Source organism: Rhinopithecus roxellana, chromosome 7 (assembly GCF_007565055.1).
Source record: "Rhinopithecus roxellana isolate Shanxi Qingling chromosome 7, ASM756505v1, whole genome shotgun sequence".
In the NCBI taxonomy this organism is placed as follows: domain Eukaryota; kingdom Metazoa; phylum Chordata; class Mammalia; order Primates; family Cercopithecidae; genus Rhinopithecus; species Rhinopithecus roxellana.
The window spans coordinates 9,097,167-9,122,140 of NC_044555.1; the positions used below are offsets into that span (position 1 = coordinate 9,097,167).

Below are 24,974 nucleotides of genomic sequence, written 5' to 3' on the forward strand. Positions count from 1 at the left end.
CCTGTCTCTGCTAAAAATACAAAAAAAAAAAAAAAGTAGCCGGGCGTAGTGGCGGGCGCCTATAGTCCTAGCTACTCGGGAGGCTGAGATAGAAGAATGGCATGAACCCGGGAGGCGGAGCTTGCAGTGAGCCAAGATCGCGCCACTGCACTCCAGCCTGGGGGACAGAGCGAGACTCCGTCTCAATTAAAAAAAAAAAAGAACATGTAGGCTACATCTAGTGAAAGGATTTGCAGTTGTGTACTCCAGGAGGTACTCCAGTGCCTGCTCTGTGGGGAGATAGGTGCCACAAGCTCTGAGTTCCCATCCAGCACTGCACCAGATTCTTATGTATTGGAATCATATATAAGATTTCTTTGGAAAGATGTTTTTGTTTTTGTTTTGTTTTGAGACAGCCTCACTCTGTCACCCAGACTGGAGTGCAATGGCACAATCTCGGCTCACTGCAATCTCTGCCTCCCGGGTTCAAGTGATTCTCCTGCCTCAGCCTCCCAAGTAGCTGGGATTACAGGTGCCTGCCACCAAGGCCGGCGAATTGTTTTTTGTATTTTTAGTAGAGATGGGGTTTCGCCATGTTGGCCAGGCTGGTCTCAAACCCTTGACCTCAGGTGATCCACCCGCCTCGGCCTCCCAAAGTGTTGGGATTACAGACGTGAGCCACCGCACCTGGCCAGAAAGATGGGTTTTGCTGCTAAAAAAAATAAATAAGGTCTGGAAGTCACAGTTCTAGTCTACACCCCTGCCCCGCTCCATTGTATGCATTGAGACAGTGGGATAGGAAAAAAAACGGGATTTGTCTAAGGCCACAGAGCAAGTTAATAGGTCGGCATAGATCAGTGTTCTCTAGCAAATGTCAACATCACCTGGGTACTTGTTAGAAATGCAAATTATTGGACTCCACTCCTGACTCAAATCAGAAGGGGTGAGAGTGGACAGCAGTCTTTGGTTTAGCAAGCCCTTGAAGTGATTCTGTTGCACACTGAGCAGATGCACTGGTATACAGGAAAAAGCTCGCCAAACACCTAGGTTCCAGACAAGCTCTACCACTTAAGAGGAGCAACCTTGGACAAATCATGCCACAGTTTTTTTCACCTGCAGGGAGATAATATTTGCCTCACATGTTTATAAGGATTGAAACAGACAATAGATGGGAAAGTGTTGTCTAAAGCATATCATGCTTTGTATGTGTGAGTGGTGTAGGTTCATGCCAGGGTTGAGAAGCCTTGAAATTAGGACTGAGATCTCTATATAAATAACCCATTGTCATGCTTTCCCCTGGCCCTCAAAGACTGATCTAAAGATGAGAAGCAGACTACATGAGCTCATTTCTAGTCCAGGTCCAGAGAGTAAGAGCCAAGGGTCATTGTTGGCTGGTGTCCTTCTGGAACCTGGGAGTTCTGAGGCCAGGTTGAAGGGCTTCAGATGGCAGGGGTTGGTGGGTGGGGAGTGGAGCTATCAGGAAGCAACCTTACTTAGCCTAGTGCCCATGGATGTTTTCTGTCTGATTAGAGATAGACTGGTTAGAAAGTCTGAACTGCACACAATTTTCATTTTTGTTTTTATTTTTGGAGACAAGGCCTTGCTGTGTTGCACAGGCTTGAGTGCAGTGGCATAATCATGGGCCACTGCAGCCTCCAGTTACTGGGCTCAAGCAATCCTCCCACCTCAGCCTCCTGAGTAGCTGGGACTACAGGTGTGCACCATGACACCTGGCTAATTTTTGAATTTTTTGTAGAGATGGGGGTCTTCCTATGTTGCTCAGGCTGGTCTCAAACTCCTGGCCTCAAACTCCTGGCCTCAAGTGATTTTCCTGTCTCAGCCTCCAGAGTGCTGGGATTATAGGTGTGAGCCAGTGTGCCCAGCCTGAAATGCACACATTTAACTGGGAAACAAGGATAGGGGTCAAGGAAAGGGAGCATAGATTATATTATTATTCAACAACAGTAATTCAGAGATTCCCCTCTGATAGGTAATTCATCAGTGGCAAATAACATGGTTCCCGTGCCCAAGGAACTCCCTGTTTTGTGGTAGAGACGGTGTGCCAAAGTGAGTGACAAGAGCTAAGAGGTATTGCTCAATATTCCTGCAAGGCCCACTGTGGGGAGGGACTAACAATGGCTTGACCAGGAGGTTGGACATTGGCACTGGGTCTTTAAAGGCAAGAACACTAGTCAGAACAAGGAGTAGAAGGAAGGTCAAAGTCTGGAGAGGTTGAGAAAGCATGGTTGGGGGCACAAATGCAGGGTACAGGATAATTGGAACATGGTGATGTGAAGGACTTGGTATTACATGAGGCCCGAGGGGAGGTGGAGAGGGATATGACCAGACTAGTTCATTTTCCACCTGAGATTAGGGCAGAATGACTGGATGTTTGTTGATTGTCCCTTTTTGGAATTCTAGTAGTTCTTACCACTCTGCTTACCCTCATGCTGCCACTGCCCTCCAAGGAAGTCTTAATTTCTTACTCTATTCTCTGAGTGTGCTTCATTCTCCCACTAGAGTGCAAGTTCCCCAAGATGGACTGTTCCTCTTCTGTCTGCCTAGCTTAGTATAGGCCAGACCGCCCCCCCCCCCCCCAATCCGGTACTCAGTAAGAACTTGATACGTGTATGCCTGAGGAATGTGACAGGAAGAGTAAGAGACAGAAGAGGAAAAAGGTGGGGAGAGATGAGCACTCTTAGTCCCATGGAGGATGATAACAAAAAAAAGATTCTCAGATTTACAAATAGCCTCTTCCAAAGGCTTGTAGGCTGGACTCTGCTGCAACCATCATGGCTACCTCTACCTTTAGAATGAGACTGGCCTGGAGTGCGGTGGAAGGTAGGTAGGAGGCTCCAGAGAGAGAAGAACCAACTCCACTATGATAAAGGGCTTACCGGCCTGGGAGTCATGAGGCCTGGGCTTCCAGTCCTGCCTTTGCCACTGATTCTGTTCGGCCTTGGTCAAATCTCTTCAGTGCTCTTGGAGCCTCAGTTCACACACTATTCCCTGAAGGGGTTGAGGCAGCTGAGCACTCTGAGTGTGAAGTGTAGGATAGGCGGCACCTTTTGGCTCTGATATTCTGGCTGAGACAGCAGATGATGTATCTTTGGCCCTGAGGCTATTCAGGGGAGAAACTATAGGCTGCATACAAAAATTAAGTCTGGGCCCTGGGCCCACCACTTGGTTCTGACTGGTGAGCAAAAGCAGGCCCAGCCCTGCCCTGCAGGGAACGTCAGTTTGATTAGCACTTGGAACTGGTAGTCTTCAAAAATTTGAGGACATATACTTACTGTGGTAAAATTCAAATGAACACATTTGGGGAAATCCCTGGCTTTATAGTTTATCCCAATATAAGTCGCAAGGACATAAATCTAATACTTTAGGAGCAAACTAGAGTATATGCATATGTATGTGTGGTATGGCTTTTGTTGTTGGTTTTTGTTTGTTTTTTGTTTTTCGTTTGTGTTGTTTTTTGAGATGGAGTCTCACTCTGTCGCCCAGGCTGGAGTGCAGTAGCACAATCTCGGCTTACTGCAACCTCCAACTCCTGGGTTCAAGTAATTCTCCTGCCTCAGCCTCCCAAGTAGCTGGGATTACAGGTGCGTGCCACCACACCCGGCTAATTTTTGTATTTTTAGTAGAGACGGGGTTTCGCCATGTTGGCCAGGCTGGTCTAGAACTCCTGACCTCAGGTGATCTTCCTGCTTTGCCTCCCAAAGTGCTGAGATTACAGGTATGAGCCACCACGCCCGGCCCATTGTTGTTGATATTCTTAAAGAAACAGAGCCATGAGTGGTCAGTAGACAAATAGTTTATGCAGTAAATAACTGGTTACAGTTCATTGTTGTCAGCGATACGGCATTTTCCATCACAATTATAGGTGAAACAAATTAAAACCTCGTGAAGTAGTCATAGCACATTCATGCTAGTGAGAGCATATTACAAAGCAATGCACGTGCGTTATAGGGGCAGACAAAACTGGGGAAGGGCTATATTTTCACTCACCTCTGGTTAACTTTGTGTATTTTGTCATTGAGACTTACATTATATTTGGGTCAAACAAAAAACCCAAAGAGATTTTATAAAAGTTTACAACCATTAAACAGTATTGTTTAATCCCACAAATGGATAAAGCAAACTACTATAGCTCAACAATACACAAACCAGGACTAAAAATAGTCAATCTATGTATATAGCTAGCTACCATACAATAGATATTGAATATGCTGAGTCTTTACAAAGGCATTGACTATTTTAGACAAGCAGGTTCCAGAAATACACTTGTTTGTTTCCAATGAGAACTAACTATAGTGCCATTTCAGTTGAAGACTATGCACTCCTCAGTGTCAGACCTGAGGATAAACAAACTAGGGGAAGGCAGAGGAGGGTTAGGAGGGAGACCTGAGCGGACTCTTTGGACAGCTCAGCATTACTTTCTCTGTGCAGATCCAGACCTGGTTCACAAAGTAGAACAAAGTGTATTGAAATTTTTGGCCCTCAAAAAGGGCATTTGTATAAAGTTCCATACTTACAGCACAGATAGAATGGTAACTGAGTGCCTCTCAAAATGAACTCTTCTATGTTAGAAGAAAACTCAGGGCCAAAGGTTAATGGAAATCAGTGTTTGAATTACTGTATAAAGATAATTTATTCCAAAATAGAAAAAATGAATTTTAGAGAAGTATTATCCTGGAAACTAGCAGAGGCTGGGCAGAGAGAGAGAGAGAGAGGGAGAGAGAATCATGCTATGTGTTTTATTACTTAGAAGAAGAAAAGTTTTGTAGACCATTTCCATAAGGCATCTGTCATTCTCCCTTCCATACCTGGCACCTTAAGAGAGAGTGCAATGGCTCGATATTACCTTTGAAAAGGCTTCTTTTCCTTTGAGTTGTCTTACAGAAAGGGTGCCCTGGATTGACCATGCCACTCCGGGGTCACACTTCTCCTTTAGATCAAAATGAAAACAACAAAATCACAAAAAGAAGAAAAAAAATCAGAAAAGCTGCAAAATTGAAGACCTCAATAGGCACAGACTTGCTATGAGGTCAGAAAAATCAGTGAAATAATTAAGATTACAAAGCACCTCTTGCAAAACACACTGTTTCTTGAAAACCACACAAAACGCTTTGTAGTAACCCCTGCTGAGTGCTTAGAGGTAAGTATCCTGAGGGACATATGCTTAGCCCCATGAAGGAAGCTTGATTTTATTATCAAGGCAGCCGAGGGGGTCCCAATGCTTCTTTGTTACTTGCTGTTTTATAATTACAGACAAAATGGAAAGTCAAGAAGTGCCTAGACCTCAATATAAAGAAAATGTTTCTCTAATAACTAAGAACCATGCTGTATTTATGTATTCATATTTGTATAGCTCCATTTATAGATTCTTGCAGATGAGTCACTAACACTGACACTTTTTACACAAAATCCCTTTTTCAAGGACATATTAAATTTAATAGGCTAAAGAGAACTTATGCAATATAATGCTTGAAATTGTACACGTGATAGCTGTGCACTGGTAATAAAGAGGCCTTGAAAAATTGTTTTTGTCTATAAATTACTACTGCCCTTTAGAAATAAAAGCTCCCTCACAACCCCTGAGCTACTTCCCTGTGACACACAGTGCCACAAACCTCCTGGTGAAAATTCAGTGCCAAACCTAGCTTAAGATGAGTTTTGTACATTTGTTTCTATACAATCAGGAAAAAAAGAGATACAATTTGTATCAACAAAAGGTCATTTCTGGTTATTTGAGGCATTGCTCCTAGCCGCTTTTGGTTCATACCAAAAAGAAGAATGAGAGGAGGATGACAATCATTTTTAGTAAATCAGAAATACATATGCTGCCTTAAAAGAATTTTCTGTATTGGGAGGAGCTTACACGTTTTCTGAGTACCAAATATGAACATGTTCAAGATGAATTATAGGTGACAAGATTAATCTTGTGCTTCCCTGTAAATTGTACAGCTAGTGGATACTGTGGTGCCATTGATGATTTTGGTAGGAAGATGAACTAACTGGCACATAGGCAGTAGCATCATCTGAGATTGTCAAATACCCTGATTTAGACATGGGTCCAATTTAGAAAGTCCAAGAAGTTGAAGGTATGAAATGGTGTTTGTGTGAAATAGCAAGCACTGCAATGGCAACTGTCACTCTGTGGACTTACCTGATAGAAAATACTTTTACTCTTTTTCAATATGCTGGGGTATACGAAGATCAGAGGATAGGAGATAGAATGTAAAGCTGTGGTTAACTGAAGTGAAACATTGGTTAAGATGCAGTATTGATCAACTTGGACAGAGACAGAAAGCCAGAAAGCAGCATGCAAGCCATTATCAAACCACCAGAAACAACCCTGACTACAGCCTCACATTCAGAGTGTTTCACAGTAAGAAACATTTATAGGCAGTGTCACACCTTCTCATGAAGAAACAAAAGGCCAAGGCCCGGCCTTCTCAACTTTCATGAAAAAACGATCATAGAAGTTAGCAAGTTCCAGCTCAGGAAATAGTGAGCTGGTCATGGTTCGAAATATTGAAATATACAGCGGATTCAAAAAGGGAATTCATTTAGTGCAGCTTAAAAAAAAAACAATAAACACCTCTTCTAGAGGCATTTAGCTATGAAGTTTTCCACCCTGAGCAAGATACAAGTTGCGCAAATGGTGTCACCCAAACTGAAAGTCCTGCCTTCTAATAACTCATCTAACAATTATTTAACAGCAAGTGCACTCTCTTTGCGTGGATTTAAAGTGCATAACTGAGCCAGCTATTAGTAAAGATGCAGTATCCCCTTTTGGAAACTTCCTTTTTCCACATAGAAAATCCCCTGGTTTTGTTTCCTAGAGAAATTCTGTTCCACCAATGATTGACCTTATTACCCAAAGGGTGGGCAGGAAGAGAAAGTGGATACATGGCTGTGCACTGTCCTCCATTACATTTCATCCAGTGATGTTGAATACTGCATAGGTTGGAAGTCCAAAGAGCATCCAATAATCCCTCCTTGAGTGGAGCTTTTTTTATTCACCATTTAATGCCACATGTGTTTGGCCATCTCTCCTGGGATAAGGGAAGTGGATTGTGGTAGTAAGTCCCCTGGTCCTTGTCACTCTTCTGAGCTTGTGTAGCACACACATACTATGCTTGGAACTTGAGCTTAACCATCAGTTCCTCTGCAGAAGACTGCAACCTGATCCCTGATTTGCTAAGGTGAAGAGACTTGGAAGCTAAGAACTGTTAATAAATGTTGGCAGGTAAAATGTGCAAAGGAAACAGAGCTGCTTTGCTCTGGTGCCTAAGAAAGCAATGTTCAAATATTGCCATATAATTTCACTCTCATAACTTTTTGAAACTATGAAATGTGACTTAAAATCATCAAGTCAGATTAGTGACCTATACAGCTATAGACGAAGGACTGTGTAGAGCCTACCCTCTCATTATCACTATATAAAAGGTTATACAGAGATACACACACATCTCAAACCAAATATATATATTCATACATGCAATATAATTGCTAATAATAGATTTAAAATATAGTTCTAGAAGCTTCAATGTGACCCTATAGCTTCGTTAATAAAGATTGAATGATCGGATATCCATGCAATAAAGTATGCATTTACTTTTAAATAGTTTTAAATATTTCTATTAGAAAAAGCCTAAAAGGTTAATTCAACATATGATCTGATCCTGATGCTTTTGCTCTCTAAATTGGATATATCATCCATACTTTGTAATATAGAATATGTGACTATGAAAACTCTGGTAGGCTGGGTGCGGTGGCTCACACCTGTAATCCCAGCACTTTAGGAGGCCGAGGCGGGTGGATCACTTGAGGCCAGGAGTTTGAGACCAGCCTGGCCGACATGGTGAAACCCCGTCTCTACTAAAAATACAAAAATTAGCCGGGCATGGTGGTACACACTTGTAATCCCAGCTACCTGGGAGGCTGAGGTCATAGAATCGCTTGAACCCTGGAGGCGGAGGTTGCAGTGAGCAGAGAGTGCCACTCCAGCCTGTATAACAGAGTAAGACTCTGTCTCAAAAAAAAAAAAAAAAAAAAACGAGAGAAAGGAAAACTCTGGTAATGGAATCCTCTGGGGTTTCTTACGTCTAGACCTCTCCCCCTGGGTTTTGTCCTCCATTACCTGCATGGTGCAGTGCAAAGGGGCATAGGACTTGGATTTAGAGGACTTGGGTGTGTGTCTTGTCTTAGTCATTTCCTAGCAGTGTGACCCTGGCTAGCCACTTAATTTCACTGAGCTTCACCTTCCTTCTCTATAAAAGAGGATGTTAGTAAGACGTACCTCACAGGGTTGTTATGCGCTTAAATGATATAAACACTCTGTAACTTGTAAAGCGCAATACAAATTATTAGTTACTATAATTATTGTGTTAGTGTATTGTTAGTATTAATATTCATATTTGTATAAAGAAATAAGTACTATGTCATATCAACGTGCAGCCCTAAGCTTAGCAACAATCAAGGCTGCCAGTTGCTGGGCATCTGCTGTGTGGGGATTCTTCTCCATCACTGCAAGGACGATGTTAGAAGGGAAAATATTGCAGAGGTTCTTGTAGGTCTGATACTGGTGCTCTGGGATCATATGCTCCCTGGAATCATTGCACATTCCAACCCAAGGATTCCTCCAAAGCTGCTCCATCTTTTCAGGCACGCTCCGTACCATGACTGGCTCATAACATGGTTGCATGAGGCTGTTACTCAAGGGATAGGAGTGGTAGCCATAGGAGTCAGTTGCACAGGGCAGCGGGTCCCAGCTGGCATGCTGTTCCCGGCACAGGGGAGGTCGTCTTTGCCTCACGGGGTTGCTCTCATAGAGGCGGGAGTCAGAAATGCTATCCATCCGAGTCATCACCAGGGCACGGCCTGGCTGGGGGGTTGCCCCAGGATGGATATTGGGAGGCATGGGGTAGTCTGCAGGACAGCTGGAACGTGTTCCAGTTGCTGAGTGCTGGGCATGCAGAGCTAAGTGGGGGACTGACTGTTTGTGGGGGCCTTGCTTAGAATCCTCTGGGCCATAGCTCTGCACTCGTGTTAAGGCTTCATGGTAACCATGAGGAAAAGGCTGAAGTCGGTTCTGGGATGCTGAGCGGTGCAGCTTCAAATTGCCTTCAGGATGGGTATCAGCTACAGCCAAATACACGTTGTTGTAAGAGGAATAGTTGTCATTCCTGGTATGGCTCACACGGCTGTCAGGACAGAGATTAGGATTCCGGGCATACAGCCCCCGGTCTACTTCAGCCATGTAATACTCCCGATTATGCATGCTGTTGATGTTCAGTTTGGAGAAGTCACCTAACATTGAATAGTAGCCATGGTCCCCCATGGATTCAAACTTTGGGTATTGCTCAGCATAGCTAATAGGGGTCCCATGGCTGTTGGTAACCAGGATGGGAGGATACTGCATGCTGGCCATATGCTCCAAAGAGGCCTTCTGGTGGGGGAAATGGGAGGATCCTGGCACTGGGCTGCTGGCCGAACGGGTGTTGAGTGCACCCACTGCATGGCTTTTTGGGGGTGGGATTGTGGGAACACTTAGGGCAGTCACAAGCGAGGGGACAGAACTAGCCTCAGGCTTACGGGCAATGGACAGCCATTCCTCAGGCTCCACAGCCACAGACCGGATGCTGGGATCTGATTGGCGCTTGGGGGCCACACGTTTGACCTCTGAGGTTATCTCACCTTTGGCACTAGACATCCCTGTGCCACACTTGGCCAGGGTGCCTTCACTCATAGTTTTCACTGTGGACAGTTTGGCACTGATGCGGAGCTCATCAGCCACCGAACGCTGGGGTTGGTTGGCCCGCTCCGGATGGTAGTATTTGCACTTGTGGCCGTAGGTGCATTTTTTGCCTGAAAAATAATGCCTTGGGGTAAGACTCTCTCTCAGTGATGGAACCCTCCGTGCCAGAAACTGTTGTAACAATCTGGTCACTCAGGTTAGGGTTTTACTGTTTGGGGTAAAGGCAGAAAATTAACTGTCCACAAAGATGAGAGACAGACAACACCAAGGCGGCATCACACACTGTGATGGGAGAGAGAAAGTGGAAAGCTATGGAGAAAATGGCAGCATAAAAGCTAAGAGCTGGCTGGATGCAGTGGTTCCTGTCTGTAGTCCTAGCAATTTGGGAGCCTGTGGTGGGTGGATCACTTTAGCCCAGGAGTTCAAGACCAGCTTGGGCAACATTGTGAAACCCCGTCTGTAAAGAAAAATATAAACAAAATTAACTGGGCATGGTGGTGCAGGTCTGTAGTCCCAGCTACTCAGGAGGCTGCAGTGGGAGAATTCTTGAGCCTGGAAGGTCAAGGCTGCAGTGAGCCATGGTCATGCCACTGGCTCTCCAGCCCAGGTGACAGAGCAAGACCCTGTCTCAGAAAAAAAAAAAAAGCTAAAGCTGAGCAGTTGAGCAGTTTCAAGTTTTCGATAATGTACAACTTTGCCTAGGCATAATTTGCATGCTGAAGCAGCAGAGAGTAATAGAAAGCAGCACAGTGCAGTGCAAAGAGCACAGGTTTGGAGTCCAGTCAGATCTGAATTTCAATTCCAGCTACGTCCCTTACTAGCTGTGTGACCTTGGTAAGTGACTTTATTTTGTGAGCCTCATTTTCCTCTTCCGTAAACAAAGTTCATCATCATGCCTATATTATAGGGTAATTGTAAAGATTAAATGAGATAATGAATACGAAAGTACTCTGTGACTTAAATGTTAATTGAGGACAAAAACCAAAACAACCCACAAAACAAATGATCATCCAAAAAAACAGACATTCAAAGTAGCCTCAGATCAAGCAGCCCATGTCGCAATGTCAGGCGCACAAACCTTGTATCAGAGGGACTGGGATAAGAGCATGAAAACACTCTAGGAAAGTATATTTATTAAAAAAAGAAAAAAAAAGAAAAGAAAACTGGAAAGGGGCTGAGCGCGTCATGCCTGTAATCTCAGCACTTTCAGAGGCCGAGGTGGATGGATCACTTGAAGTCAGGAGTTTGAGACCAGCTTGGCCAACATGGTGAAACCCCCGTCTCTACTAAAAATATAAAAATTAGCTGGGCTTGGCATTGTGCACCTGTAATCCCAGCTACTGGGGAGGCTGAGGCAGGAGAATCGCTTTAACCTGGGAGGCAGAAGTTGCAGTGAGCCAAGACTGCACCATTGCACTGCAGCCTAGGTGACAGAGCGAGACTGTCTCAAAACAAACAAACAAACAAACAAAAAAAAAAAAAAAAAAAACTGGAAAGGACAGATCTAAAGGAAAGGTTAGTATTAATTGACAGAGGGTGCAGTCACCTGCCTGAGACACAGGTTCATCTTGGGGCCAAACTCAGTTCAGTATTGCCCTTTCTGCTTCCACAGGCCATATAGGTTTCTTCATTTCCCTGCTCCCAGCAACATAGTTCAGGACTTAGGCAGCTAGAGCACATGTGCTATTGTCACAAGTGACAACTGATCTTCCCTTCAATTATAGCTACCTTTTCCTCATTCAGTTTCTAAGATTTTTCTTTAAATACCTAACAGTGTACATGAAGACACAAACTTTAACTCAAAGACAGTGGACAAGCCAAGATTTCCCATTTGAAAGGGAAACCTGGAAGAGAAAAGTGTTCACAGAATCCTTATGTTTCTGGTGGTACAGAACTCAGTTTTGTACATAGGTACTCACCGTAAGGACATGGTTGCTTCTTATGCTCAGGAACAATGGGTCTCTTTCTTAAGAAATTTTCAAGGCTTGGGCCATGGCGTCCTAATGGATCATCTGGAGGCATAAATCTGAAAGCAAGTAAGCAAGAGGTGACTGTCTTCCTTTCTGTCCCCTACTCCTTACTAGGAGTTCAGATTTTCATTACCTCTTGCCTGTACTGTTGTCACAGCCTTCTAATTGCCCTTCATGCCTCAAGTCTATCCTCTGCTAATCTAGCAGTTCTTCCCTTTGTTGCCACTTTATCACATAGAAAGGATGATTTTCCCTGTTCATCATTCTTCCATGAACTACATGTTCGAGCCATACTGGCATGTCTGCTGGTTCCACCAACATGCTACCCACTTTCACACCTTCATAACTTTATTCATGATGTCCCCCTTACCTCTCATGCCTAGCAGCCCCCTTTCCTCCATCTGTAAACTTGATCTGAAATGTCATCTCCTCTGGGATGCCTTTTTCTATTACTTCACATAGACAAAGCAATTTTAAAAAAACAACTTTTAACTGTAGCTCTTATAACAAAACACTGTGGTTGTCTCTTTCACTCCTCTACTACACTTTGAGTCCCTTAAGGGTGAGTTCTCTTCCTTATTCATCCTTTTATCTCTGTGGCAACTAGCAAAATGTATGATACACAGTAAGTGTTTGGCAAATGTTTATTAAAGTGAAATCTATTCCTACTGATAACTTGAATATAGGCCTACTGGAAAGAAACGCACTTGTCATTCACAAAAGAATACATCAGCAACCGCTCCTCTATAAACTTCTTCCATTCTGGCTTTTCAACTTGAAGGTCTCGGTAGTTATCATTGGACACAATGATGCCATCAGAATCAAAAGCCAGTTTGACTATGAACCGGTCATCATAGCAGACAACCCTCCTGCCTTGGACTCTTCGGGATGGTGTGAAGACGAGAATCTTTTCCTTCTCCAGTTTTCGTAGAATATCTTGATCTGTCAAAATATGATTATATGCCACAGAGCAGAAATCATCTTTGGAAATTAACAGTATTACCCCAATATTAAAAATGCAAAAGTTGGTACTGGATGAAGGTATTATTTGCCCTTAGAGGGAAAGTAGGCCCTGTTCCTGACTATGATATCAATCTGGATTATGACCTTAGGCAAATCATCTTCCCCTTTGGACTTCAGTCTTCTTTTTGATAAAATGAAGGAACTGGATTCAATGACATCTAAGTTTTAAAAACTACATGAAGAGTGAGAGTGACACTGATATCTTAGCATTCTTGATGCTTGTTTTGTCCTTTGGCCAAAGCACCAGCTTTTTGGTTGTTGATTTCTAACAGGGAAGTACTGAGGATGTGTCTGCCAGGAGGAAACTAAAGCATCTCTCCTAGGGACTTACATTTTTGGCTTCTGCCTGAGGGAAGACCAAAACTAGGGTGAAACATCAAGATATAGCAACTGAGTGCTGATCCCCTTTCCTTTTGGTCTCCTAGTTGCTGAGGCAAGAAAGCTTGCTGGCTGGGCTTGAGCAGGGCTAGCATCTATTCTCAGACGGAGGCTCAAGAGCCTGTTCAGCAGATGGCAAATAGCTTCACACACAGCTCAGACAGTCATTCATGGGACTTTCTCATTAGGCACATCAGGCAACAGCTGATGCCAGAAGACTGTTGTAAATGAATGTAGAGACCCCTCTACCATTAGGATTGCACCATGACTTTTGAAAACCTTACGCATTTTTGCTTTCCTGGACCTCTTCCTCCATAAGAAATGTTAAATATTGGCTGGGCATGGTGGCTCATGCCTGTAATCCTAGCACTTTGGGAGGTTGAGGTGGGCAGATAGCTTGAGCCCAGGAGTTCAAGACCAGCTTGGGCAACATGGCAAAACTCAATCTCTACTAAAAATACAAAAATTAGCCAGGCATGGTGGTACACACCTGTAGTCCCAGCTACTCAGGAGGCTGAGGTGGGAGAAAAAGCTGAGCCCAGGGAGGTAGAGGCTGCAGTGAGCCATGATCACACCATAGCATTCTAGCCTAGGTGACTGAGACCCTGTCTCAAACAAATATAAATATTAAATATTAAAAATTTCATTTTCAATTGCTTTGGTATAAAGCCAAGGATAACCCAGCTAGATACATCATTTTACATGCATTGCTATTATATTCAATTTTTTCTTCTGATGTGAGAAGAAAATAAAATTAAGACATTTCCATGGGACCTTAACAATATCATTGGCCCTATGTTCCAGACCTACTGTGTCTCATGGACAAGTTGGCTCTGACTGCTGTGGGAATTTTCTCTCTCTCTTTTATTCCCTAATTTGCAAACCCCACAATCACTTCTTTGGTACAGAATGAGATCCATTGTCCACCATGGTGTTTTTACTCTCTTGAAAACTTAGTCATGCTCATAACCAGATTCGTCTCCCTTTAGTCTGAAGTCTATGGTCGAATAGAAAAGCACTCCTTTTTTAAAAAAAACTATGTGCTTTATCTTTTGCCGAATTGAAGTTTTCTTTATTTAACTGTCAGATGCTACAAAATAATGATGGCTTTCTTTGAATCTTTTTTCAAATATACACTTAATACAAACACTTTAAATATACTTAACAACTTTGAAAAATAAATATCTAAATTGGGACCATCCCCAAACTATCCAGATTTGCCTCTAGATGAGAAGAAATACCTTATTTGACACAGTACCTGTAATTGGTGCATCAGGGCGGGATTGCTCCTTTCTCCATGCAGGCACAAATACAGTAATATCTTTATGGCCTTTATCTAGAAACCAATCCACCGCAAGTTGTATTCCTCTGCAGGAGAATTCTTCTTTATTCCCATGGCTTTAGGAAGATACAGAATAAAAGAGAAGATTGATAATAGATAGCAAAGAAATACCTAAAGCAGGCTTTTTCTTAGTGCCAAGGTATTAATAATAGACATTTACATTCTTTTCTTTCTTTCTCTCTTTCTTTCTTCCTTTCGCTTCTTTTCTTTTCTTTCTTTTTTTTGTCTCACTTTGTTGCCCAGGCTGGAGTGCAGTGGCACGATCTCAGCTCACTGCAACCTCCACCTCCCAGGTTCAAGTGTTTCTCCTGCTTCCACCTCCTGAGTAGCTGGAACTACAGGTGTGTACCACCATGCCCAGCTAATTTTTGTATTTTTAGTAGAGACGGGGTTTTGCCATTTTGGCCAGGCTGGTCTCGAACTCCTGACCTCAGGTGATCTGCATGCCTTGGCCTCCCAAAGTGCTAGAATTACAGGCATGAGCCACTGTGGCCAGCTATGACATTTACTTTCTTGATAATGCCAAGTAACATGCTTTTTAAAGAGCAAATCAAGTTATTTTTTATTTAATTGTTACAAATTTGCCATTAGTATTACAAACTTCATTCAAGGCCACAGATGGTTAGTAACAACTCCCAATTTATTGTAGCCCTGATGGCTATCTCCTATCACTAGTTCCATTTTCTCTCTTCTCTTTCTGTTTCTCCTACCACTTTCTTTTCAAAGATTGCGATATTCACAAAAAAATGAAAAAAATAAAGGTATTACTAGAGGTTTAAAGTTTATATAGAGTATTAATTGGGGATAAGTCTTAAGCACATATATATTAAGCTTCAAAAAGAACATCGACAGCAAAAAAGATATGCACATAAATGCTCACTGAAAGTTCTTATTACATATATCCATTTAATATAATGCACCAACAAAAATCATATTCATGAAAATTTTAAGATGTAGGAAATGCTCGTAATTCTGAAAGAGAAAAGAAAAAATAGACTATATATAATGTAACACCAATTTTGTAGAAGAAAACCTATGTATAAGTTTAGAAAAAATACGAGAAATAAGTACATCAAAATATTAATAAATATTGTTGTTCTGTGTGACAGGGTTATAAGTGATCTATTTTCTTCCTGTAATTCCAAAATATCCTTTAAAAAGTCAACTATTTCTGGCCAGGTGCAGCTGCTCAGGCCTATAATCCCAGCAGGTTGGGAGCCCGAGGTGGGAGAATTTGCGACCAGCCTCGGCAACATAGCGAGACCCCATCTTTATTAAAAAGAAAAAAAAATTCAAGTATTCTTTCTATAATCAGAAAATTATATAAAGGAGAAGAAACTGTCAGAATTACTTATAGGAAACAACATTGTGAAAACTTAAAAAGCCAAACAGAATTCATTTAACTAGAAATTGGAAGAGGGAAAATTTGCAGATAAATTGGGAAAAGGTGCACTAGATTTGTGCCTTGTTTGGCTGTGAAAATTATGATCTCTTAGCGTGGTATCTAGTGCTCTGACATATACATAAACCACATTAAATTATAGTTAATTCAACAGCTTGGATGGGAAAAAATGGGCATACGTGTACCAATTCTACTACAATCAAGTGGCTATTGTCTGTTAAGACTGATCAGAAGGAAATAATTGTTTTGTTAGAAGGCTAATTAAGACAATGTGATGGGGCTTCTCGCTTTTGATTCCTCACCTTCTCACTGGCACTAGCTCACTCAGCTACAACAAAAATGAACTCCAACATATTGTTCCCTTTCGATGAATTCATATATAATATCAGGGGCTTCATCAATTCTTATACTGCAAGACTTCCCACTGTCTTATCACTCTTGAGGCAAATTGCAAAAATTTATTAAATGCTTTTATTAACATTTCCAAGCATATGCTAATCATGTTTAAAGCTCTCCAGTGAGTACCATAAAGCAATTATACTACTCAACTGAAAGTTGGAAGCACTTAAGAAACAAAAGGAAAATATATTTAGTTGTCAATACACTCCAAGGCAGCCTTAGAGATAACTACCACTAACTCCTAAAAAGTTGAACAATGGGGAAATTATGCAAGAATTATGCTTAAATGGTTAATATTAGATGAACTGTGGAAGAGAAGTTGTTCAACTGTGAATTTTCCCACTGCTACAGTGCTGGTAAGTATAAAGAATAACAGAACTTGGGAAAATTATCAGAATTGCCATTAGAGGGGATTTGAAGGAAGGGGATGGAATTTCATTGGCTGTGCAGTACTATGATCTTCTCCCAAATGATCTAAGTCCAGAAATAAATATGAGAGTAAAATTTGCTGTTAGATACTGCAACTTTATATTTTATTTATTTATTTATTTATTTATTTATTTATTTATTTTTTGAGACAGAGTCTTGCTCTGTCACCCAGGCTGGAGTGCAGTGGCACCATCTTGGCTCACTGCAACCTCTGCCTCCGGGGTTCAAGAGATTCTCCTACCTCAGCCTCCCAAGTAGCTGGGATTACAAACACAAGCCAACACGCCCAGTTAATTTTTGTATTTTTAGTAGAGATGGGGTTTCACCATGTTGCCAAAGCTGATCCTGAACTCCTGACCTTGTGATCCGCCCACCTCAGCCTCCCAAAGTGCTGGGATTACAGGCATGAGCCACCACGCCCAGCCAACTTTATATTTTATACTGCCAAATTCTGTGTTTAAAAATTTTTTTCAGCCTTGGCAACATAGTGAGAACCTGCCTCTACAAAAAATTAGCTGAGTATAGTGATGAACTCCTGTAGTCCTAGCTACTCGGGAGGCTGAGCCAGGAAGATCACTTGAGCCCAGGAGTTTGAGGTTACAGTGAGCTATGATCATGCCCCTGCACTCCAGCCTGGGTGACAGAACAAGGCCCTGTCTCTAAATATATATATATATATATATATCATTACAAAAAGTAATATAGTTATAGTATAAAACGTGGAAAATACATAAAATATAAAGAAAAAAACTCCAAAATCCAACTGTTTTACTACAATCCAGAGACAAACACTCAATATTTTGATATATTTATATTCTGATATCAATTTCCTTAACATACTGAGAATTATGTTAAGAAAAAATGTAACATACCTATAGCATCCTATTAAAATATATTAAAAGTATGCCACTGAAGCATTTCATCAGGCACACCAAATGCCCAAGAAGAATCAGATGGCACTTTCAGCATTTATCAAGGTGGCAATGAATACCTACACAACCAGCCAAGTATGCAAAGTTTATTGCCCCCCAAACATTTAAGGAATGAATAAATATTTTTTTAAAAAAGAGGAAAATAAAGTAATGCTTTTCAAGTGGCTTGTTTTTGCTTAAACCCATACAATGTCCTTTTGCAATCTATAAATGCTGAAAACCCTAGGACCTGCAAGTCACAGAGTATCTTGGTGACACTACAGTTCACTTTGTCTTGTAAACTGGCTTAGGAACCTCTCATGATCCAGGTTTCCAAGCCAAATTCAGCTTAGCAGATAGGTCATTAGCCCCTCCCTCTGCAATTGTTTTCTCTGGGGTTCAAATGTTTGGGCTTCTCCTAGACTTAACAAAGAACATGGTTGCATTTACATTTCAAAGCCTTCATTCCTCTGAGATGGATTTCTCTTACCAAAAGAGACAGCTCTCAGAATGAATGTAACCTTTAGTATCTTAGCATATATCAATCAGTATGTGGACCACAGGTGCACTGCTACTGCAAATGTTAACCAAATGCTGCTAATGGCAAACAAAGCATCATAATTTGTTTGTTTGTTTGTTTGTTTTTAGACGGAGTCTCACTCTGTCGCCCAGGCTGGAGTGTAGTGGCGCAATCTCAGCTCACTGCAACCTCTGCCTTCTGGGTTCAAGTGATTCTCCTGTACAGGCACACCACCACCACACCTGGCTAATTTTTGTATTTTTAGTAGAGATGAGGTTTCATCTTGTTGGCCAGGCTGGTCTCGAACTCCTGACCTCAAGTGATCCTGCTGCCTCAGCCTCCCAAAGTTCTGGGATTACAGGTGTGAGCCATCAGGCCTGGCCCATAATTTTATTTTATTTTTGGAGACAGTGTCTTGCTGTGTCACCCAGGGTGGAGTGTAGTGGCATGATCATGGCTTACTGCAGCCTCAACCTCCCTGGGCTCAAGCGATTCTCCACTTCAGCCTCCCAAGCAGCTGGGACTATGGGCACGCACCCCCACGCCGGGTTATTTTTTGGTATTTGTAGTAGAGATGGGGTTTTGTCATGCTGCTTAGGCTGGTGTTGAACTCCTGGGCTCAAGCAGTCTGCCTGCCTTGGCCTCTCAAAGTGCTAGGATTACAAACGTGAGCCACCGTGCCTGGCCAGCATCATAATTTTAATGCAGGGTCATCCAACAGGCTGAGAAACAACAGACATTAACATGTAGTTTGTCTAAGAAAAACCAATCTCACCATAAACTTACAGCTAACTAAGGAGGAAAACAAACCTAATTTAGATTAATAGTAATAACAAATCCATAAGTAGACTATAGCGCTGAACTTTGAGCATGTGAAATGTGATTGCAGAATAAATGGGACTTATCAGTAATTTACTACTCAGACAAAAGAAAAAGATGCTAACAAGGACTCAACTGGCAATTTTAAAGAAATTACATGGTCTACTCTGCACTATTTTAATATGCTCCTAACAATAAGGTTGCATGCTATTTTTTGGCTCTATTTAAATCATGCGAGATGCCTTTAATTTAGCAAAGTAACTCATACAGGAGATAAAAGTTCATTTTCCTGTCAGTATAATAGTTTGCTACTGACAGAGACCAGATATGTTGAAACTAATTATCCAAGTAATTAATCTCTGCATTATTCCTTAAAAAGCAAAAGAACCAGAGTGTCCTCCGTGATCAGCAATCCTTGAATAGAGAAAAGGAAGATATTACATTACCATGAAGCCAAAGTCCCCACGAATGCCTTAGGTTCTTCTCATCCTCAACTCCGAAACACAAAACCAGACCAGACCAAAAGCAAAACAAAACAAAACAAAAAAACGGCCTTGGCCTTGGGAATCAGGTCCAATCTAGGGTGTTCCAGGTGGTCTGGTTTGGTGACAGATTGAGTTGGGCACATCCCAAACTCCTTCCCCTCAAGAATCACCCTTTCTTATGCCTGATAGGAGGGGAGCAGAGACACCTTTGGCTTTTTGAACACAGACATTATCCTTTGCTTTTCACTGGCCCACTGCATCATTCTGATTGCTGTAGTATTGTGTGCAGGTCATTTAACTTTCTTGTTACCGTGCTTTTGGTTTCCCCTCATTAAAACAAAGGAGCTGTCTATCCTGCTTTATATACCTTATAATGATGATAATGTCATTATTTTAAAAAATTGAAAAAGGAAATCTGTAAATGCATTCTCTGCTACTAGCAAATATGCCATACACACACACACACACACACACATACACACACACACACACACACACATATATACTTTTTTTTTTTTAATAGGGTCTCACTCTGTTGCTCAGGCTGGAGTGCAGTGGCGAGATCACTGCTCACTGTAGCCTTGACCTCCCGGGCTCAAGAGAACCTCCCACCCCAGCTTCTTGAGTAGCTGTGACTACAGGCATGTGCCACTATGCCTGGATAATTTTTGTATTTTCAGTAGAGACAGGGTTTTGCCATGTTGCCCAACCTGGTCTTGAACTCCTGGGCTCAAGCGATCCCCCCACCTTGGCTTCCCAATGTGCTGGGATCATAGGTGTGAGTCACCATACTGGCCCAAATATTCTTAATAACACTAATAGCCACATAATACTGTGTGATATTGTGAAAAGAGAACTGGAGTCAGATTAGTGTTTTAATTTAAGCTTTGTAAGCTTGGGTAACCTTGGGTAGTTACTCAAACTCTCTGAACCTGAATCTCTTCACCCGCAAAGATGAACCAAATTAGTTTATTCTTATAGGCTCTCCAGTGGGGATTAATTCACATATGTAAAAAATCTGGCACAGAATCAGTATTTGTAAATGTTTGTTTGTTTCATTGCATTCATTTGAAGTCAGAGGACTTAAGTTCGAGTTCTCACTTTAGTACTTACTAGCTATGTAAACTCAGGGAAGTCAATTACCTTTGCTGAGCCTTATTTTTTCATCTGTAAGATAAAGTTGCTGTGAGCGTTAAACAGGACTATCTACTAAAGAGTACTTTCAGATAGTCTGCTAAGCATTTCCTGTATACAGCAATGGTATCATTCATGACTTTCTCCCATCCCCACTCTCTCATGTCTCTGTGGGAGCACCCAATACTGTGGGAAAACAAGGCAAGATCCCTGCTTTCAAAGACAATGGGATAATCTAATAGAAAACTTGCTAGACTAAGGCTTTTTCACTTTGTTCTGATTGCCTACGGTCTAAGGATTCTAGTGAGTCCATCAAGCAATGATAGACTCAGTAGGAAAAAGGCTCCTGATTACTGTGGTTTTTTAAACCAAGACTGGATGACAATTCATTTGAGAAATAGAAGAAGGGATTCCTATGGCTTAAAAAATGATATGAGAGAGTACGGAATAAATTATAAAGGCACTATAGGTACTGTTAGTCTCTCACTGCTGCTGTAACAAATTACCACACATTTAGTGACTGAAAATAGCACCAATTTATTCTCTTACAAGTTCAAGAGGTCAGAAATCTAAAATCAAGGTGTTGGCAAAACTGTGTTCTTTCTGCAAGCTTAAAGAGAGAATCTGTTTCCTTGCCTTTTTCAGCTTTCTAGAGGCCACCCACATTCTTTTTTGTTTGTTTGTTTTTTTTCCTGAAACAGTCCAATGGGTCAGAAAGGTCACCCACATTCTTTGGCTCATAGTCCCTTTCTTATGTCACTCCAGCTTCTTGTTTCTGCCATTGCATCTCCTTCTACTCATTCTGATCTTGCTGCCTCCCTCTAATAAAGACACTTGTGATTACATTAGGCCCACTTTGATAATCCAGGGTAATCTCTCCCATCTCAAGAACGTTAATCACAGTTGCAAAGTCCATTTTACCATATGAGATAATGTATTCAGAGATTCCAGGGATTAAAATGTGGACATCTCTAGGGGGGCTATCATTCAGTCTACCACAGATACTGTAGTTCAGAGATCATCATTGGAATCAGAAAAATTAGGAAGTTCTCTGTGGAGGTGGTGCATTTTGAAGGCTATGAAGATACAAAGGAGGCACTTCTAAGTTGGGAAAAGACATGAACACAGGTGGTGGGGATAGAAATCAGCATAATTTTCATGGAGACCATTAAAGAGATAGATGTAAATGCAGTAAGCATGAGAGATACAATCAAATGGGAGGAGGGAAAGGTCAGATCACAAAGAGCCTTAAAGCCAGGAAAAAGGATCAAAATTTGGTATAATAACAGTTGAGAGTTACTGAAAGTTCCTAAGCAAACTGCAAAGTGACTTTATAAAAGCATCACTTTCAGGATGATTAGTCTAGTAAAGTAGGGGTAGGACAGCAGACCACAAAAGGAACAAAGCTGAATGGCTATGTCTCCTCTGAAGCATCATCACTGATGTCAAAGCTGCCTTTAGAACACCTGGAAACAAATTGGCAGCAACTTCAGTGGAGGAAGAAAAGGCAAGAGCAGGATCATTTTAGTCTCTGGCCACCTTCAGAAATACACGCCACAGTCAATAGCCATGTGCCTCTTATAACGATTTGCAAAGGAAGATAAATTTCTATGAGCTCAGGGCAGTTTTTTAAAATGAGAGAAAAAACATACCAGGCTTACCTCATTGCTACATTACTTCCATCAATGACAACTGGCCTCAAATTGTCACTGTTGTCTATTTCATCTTCAAGAGACAATTCAGGGCTTGCAATCTCTCTGGAGCTGGGCCCACGAGGCACTAACAGGCTCAAGTTGATCTGCCCTTCTGAATCACCTTTGTTCCCAAGTCTGACAAGCTCTGCTAATACATCATTAATAAGTGATTCTGGGCCCAGCTTGTTTAGCACTGATTGAATCTGTTCCTCTGCATAGCCCAGCTTTAGCGCAAACTCCATCTTAGCTTGGTATTCCTTCTCCAAGTCAAGTTTACCATCCTGTAAAATGCTGCTCTGGGAGAAACTTGGACGATCTAGGCAGGGAGATCGACAGAGCTGGCGGTGTGGCTTGGAGGGCATCTCTTTTTTCTTCAACTGACCATCCCTAGGTTGGCAGCTCTTGCTGTTGTCACTACTCTTAAGGCTTATCTGTTCAGGGTCACTCTCAGAGCTCATCCACTCTTCAGAATCAGCATTGCCCTGCTCTGTGCTGTCCTGCTTAGGCTGCTGCTTCTCTTCCTTGGAGGCACTCTTCTCCATTTTTGGTGTCTCTACCTCAGCTGTGGCCGTCATCCCGTTTAGTGGGTCGTCTGAGGTCTAATCAGTTCTTTTTCTTTTTAGCCTGCTTGGAATCCACATGCAGTGGCATTCTTTTGTGGTAAAATGTCGTGGTAGCGATGGTGCAAGAGTTTGCCTGTTTGGTTTGGTACGTTCAGATGTTACCACTCCCTACAAATAAACACACATACCACATCATATTTAGTAAACTTTAGGAAAAGCATTTTAGAATACAGAGGTTTCTTCTTAAGAAACTACAGGGTTTTTTTTTTTTTTTTTTTTTTTTTTGCATTTGATTTTTCTGCTTACAATGATTAGACTAAACTTAAAGATAAAGAGTCCCTAATTCTATAATAATTCTAGACATAAATATTTCAGTGGTGATAATAATGCTGTTATTCCCGCCCCCCTGTCCTGCCCCCCATGACATGCACACAAAATAACAGCTAAAGTTATCTGCTTACCACAACAATTTGGAGAAAGAGAAACATCACATTTCAACAAGGTGCAAGAATATATATATATATATATATATATATATATATATATATATATACACATACATATATTTCCATGGAAAGACTCTCTTTCTTCCTTTCTGCCAGGAAGTGTTTCCAGATCCCACACCATATCCTTCTTGCTAAGGCTAAAATTCACTCCTGAAAAGCACATGTGGGCCGGGTGCAGTGGCTCACGCCTGTAATCCCAGCACTTTGGGAGGCCGAGGCGGGCGGATCATGAGGTCAGGAGATCGAGACCATCCTGGCTAACATGGTGAAACCCTGTCTCTACTAAAAATACAAAAAATTAGCCGGGCGTGGTGGCAGGCACCTGTAGTCTCAGTTACTCGGGAGGCTGAGGCAGGAGAATGGTGTGAACCCAGGAGGCGGAGCTTGCAGTGAGCTGAGATCATGCCACTGCACTCCAGACTGGGTGACAGAGACAGAGTGAGACTCTGTCTCAAAAAAAAAAAAAAAAAAAAAAAAAAAAAAAAAAAAAAAAAAAAAAAAAAAAAAGCACATGCTCTCCAGCATTACTGTTTACAAAATATCAGGAACCCCATCTACTAGGGAGACTAGAAAACCATTAAAATTGCTTCAGACAACTAAAGCAGGCTGTAAGGGTAACAGAGAGGTGTGTTTCAGATAAGAAAGGGTGTGTGTGCATTTTCCTGTCTGAAGCCTCTTTTTAAATTGTAATTGATAAACAAAAGGAGAAAAGGATAAAACCAACTCAACTTGCAAGAGAAACCAGAACATAATAAAAAGAATATTAATTACAGAAGAGAATTAGGGACAATGTTATTTCTTTTCTTTTCTTTTTTTTTTTTAAGATGGAGTCTTGCTGTATTGCCCAGGCTAGAGTGCAGTAGCATGATCTCGGCTTACCACAATCTCTGCCTCCCAGGTTCAAGCGATTCTCCTGCCTCAGCCTCCCGAGTAGGTGGGACTACAGGCACACAACACCATGCCTGGCTAATTGATGTTTTTTAGTAGAGACGGGGTTTCACTATGTTGGCCAGGTTGGTCTCAAACTCCTGACCTTGTGATCCGCTGGCCCCCACCTCCCAAAGTGCTGGGATTATAGACGTGAGGCACCTCACCCAGCAACAATTTTATTTCTAACCTCCTTCTCTAACTTATCTCATCTGTCCCAGCAGGTTTCAGTTCTAACCTGGCCTAAGTGTGTTCTTTCCTTTGAGCCTCAGTTTCTTCATATGTAAAATGAGGATATTGATAGCTACCTCACTGGTTAATTGTAAGGACTGTATAATATATGTTAGGAAAATGCTTAGAAAAGTGAAGAGAACACAATAGGTTCTCAATAGGTTCGCAATATACATAAAGCAGGTAATGATACCTGCTTTATGTATATGTATATTTATGGGTTCAGTTTTCCTTTTAAAAGAAGATTGACAGTGAGATAAGGCTATAGACCTGTGAACACTGATGAGGTCTTCAGGCAGAAGCTGTGCTCACTCATCTAAAAATAGGCTACTGGCCGGGCATGGTGGCGCATGCCTGTAATGCTTACCCCAGAGTTAGAAAGATAAACCAGAACTAAGCCTGTCCTCAAGAACTCAACCAACTGGTAAAACCTTGGCTAGAAGTGACCCTAGAAATGCACTTCTATAGAGGATGAATATTTCAATTACAGTTCAAG

The 24,974-nt window shown here is 41.8% G+C and overlaps 1 protein-coding gene across 1 annotated transcript in view; it reads right to left on the reverse strand.

Moving 5' to 3' along the window:
* Nucleotides 1–3,775: 3,775 nt before the first annotated feature.
* ZC3H12B (zinc finger CCCH-type containing 12B) overlaps nucleotides 3,776–24,974 on the reverse strand; it is a 70,516-nt gene continuing 49,317 nt past the window's right edge. Inside the window, exons 2-6 of the mRNA XM_030934552.1 lie at nucleotides 22,219–22,982; nucleotides 14,375–14,514; nucleotides 12,423–12,657; nucleotides 11,665–11,771; nucleotides 3,776–9,855 (exon numbers count right to left, since the gene is read on the reverse strand). Of these exons, the coding sequence (XP_030790412.1) occupies nucleotides 8,435–9,855; nucleotides 11,665–11,771; nucleotides 12,423–12,657; nucleotides 14,375–14,514; nucleotides 22,219–22,826 (2,511 nt within the window). The 5' untranslated portion in view covers nucleotides 22,827–22,982 and the 3' untranslated portion in view covers nucleotides 3,776–8,434. The remainder of the gene's footprint in view (nucleotides 9,856–11,664; nucleotides 11,772–12,422; nucleotides 12,658–14,374; nucleotides 14,515–22,218; nucleotides 22,983–24,974) is intronic.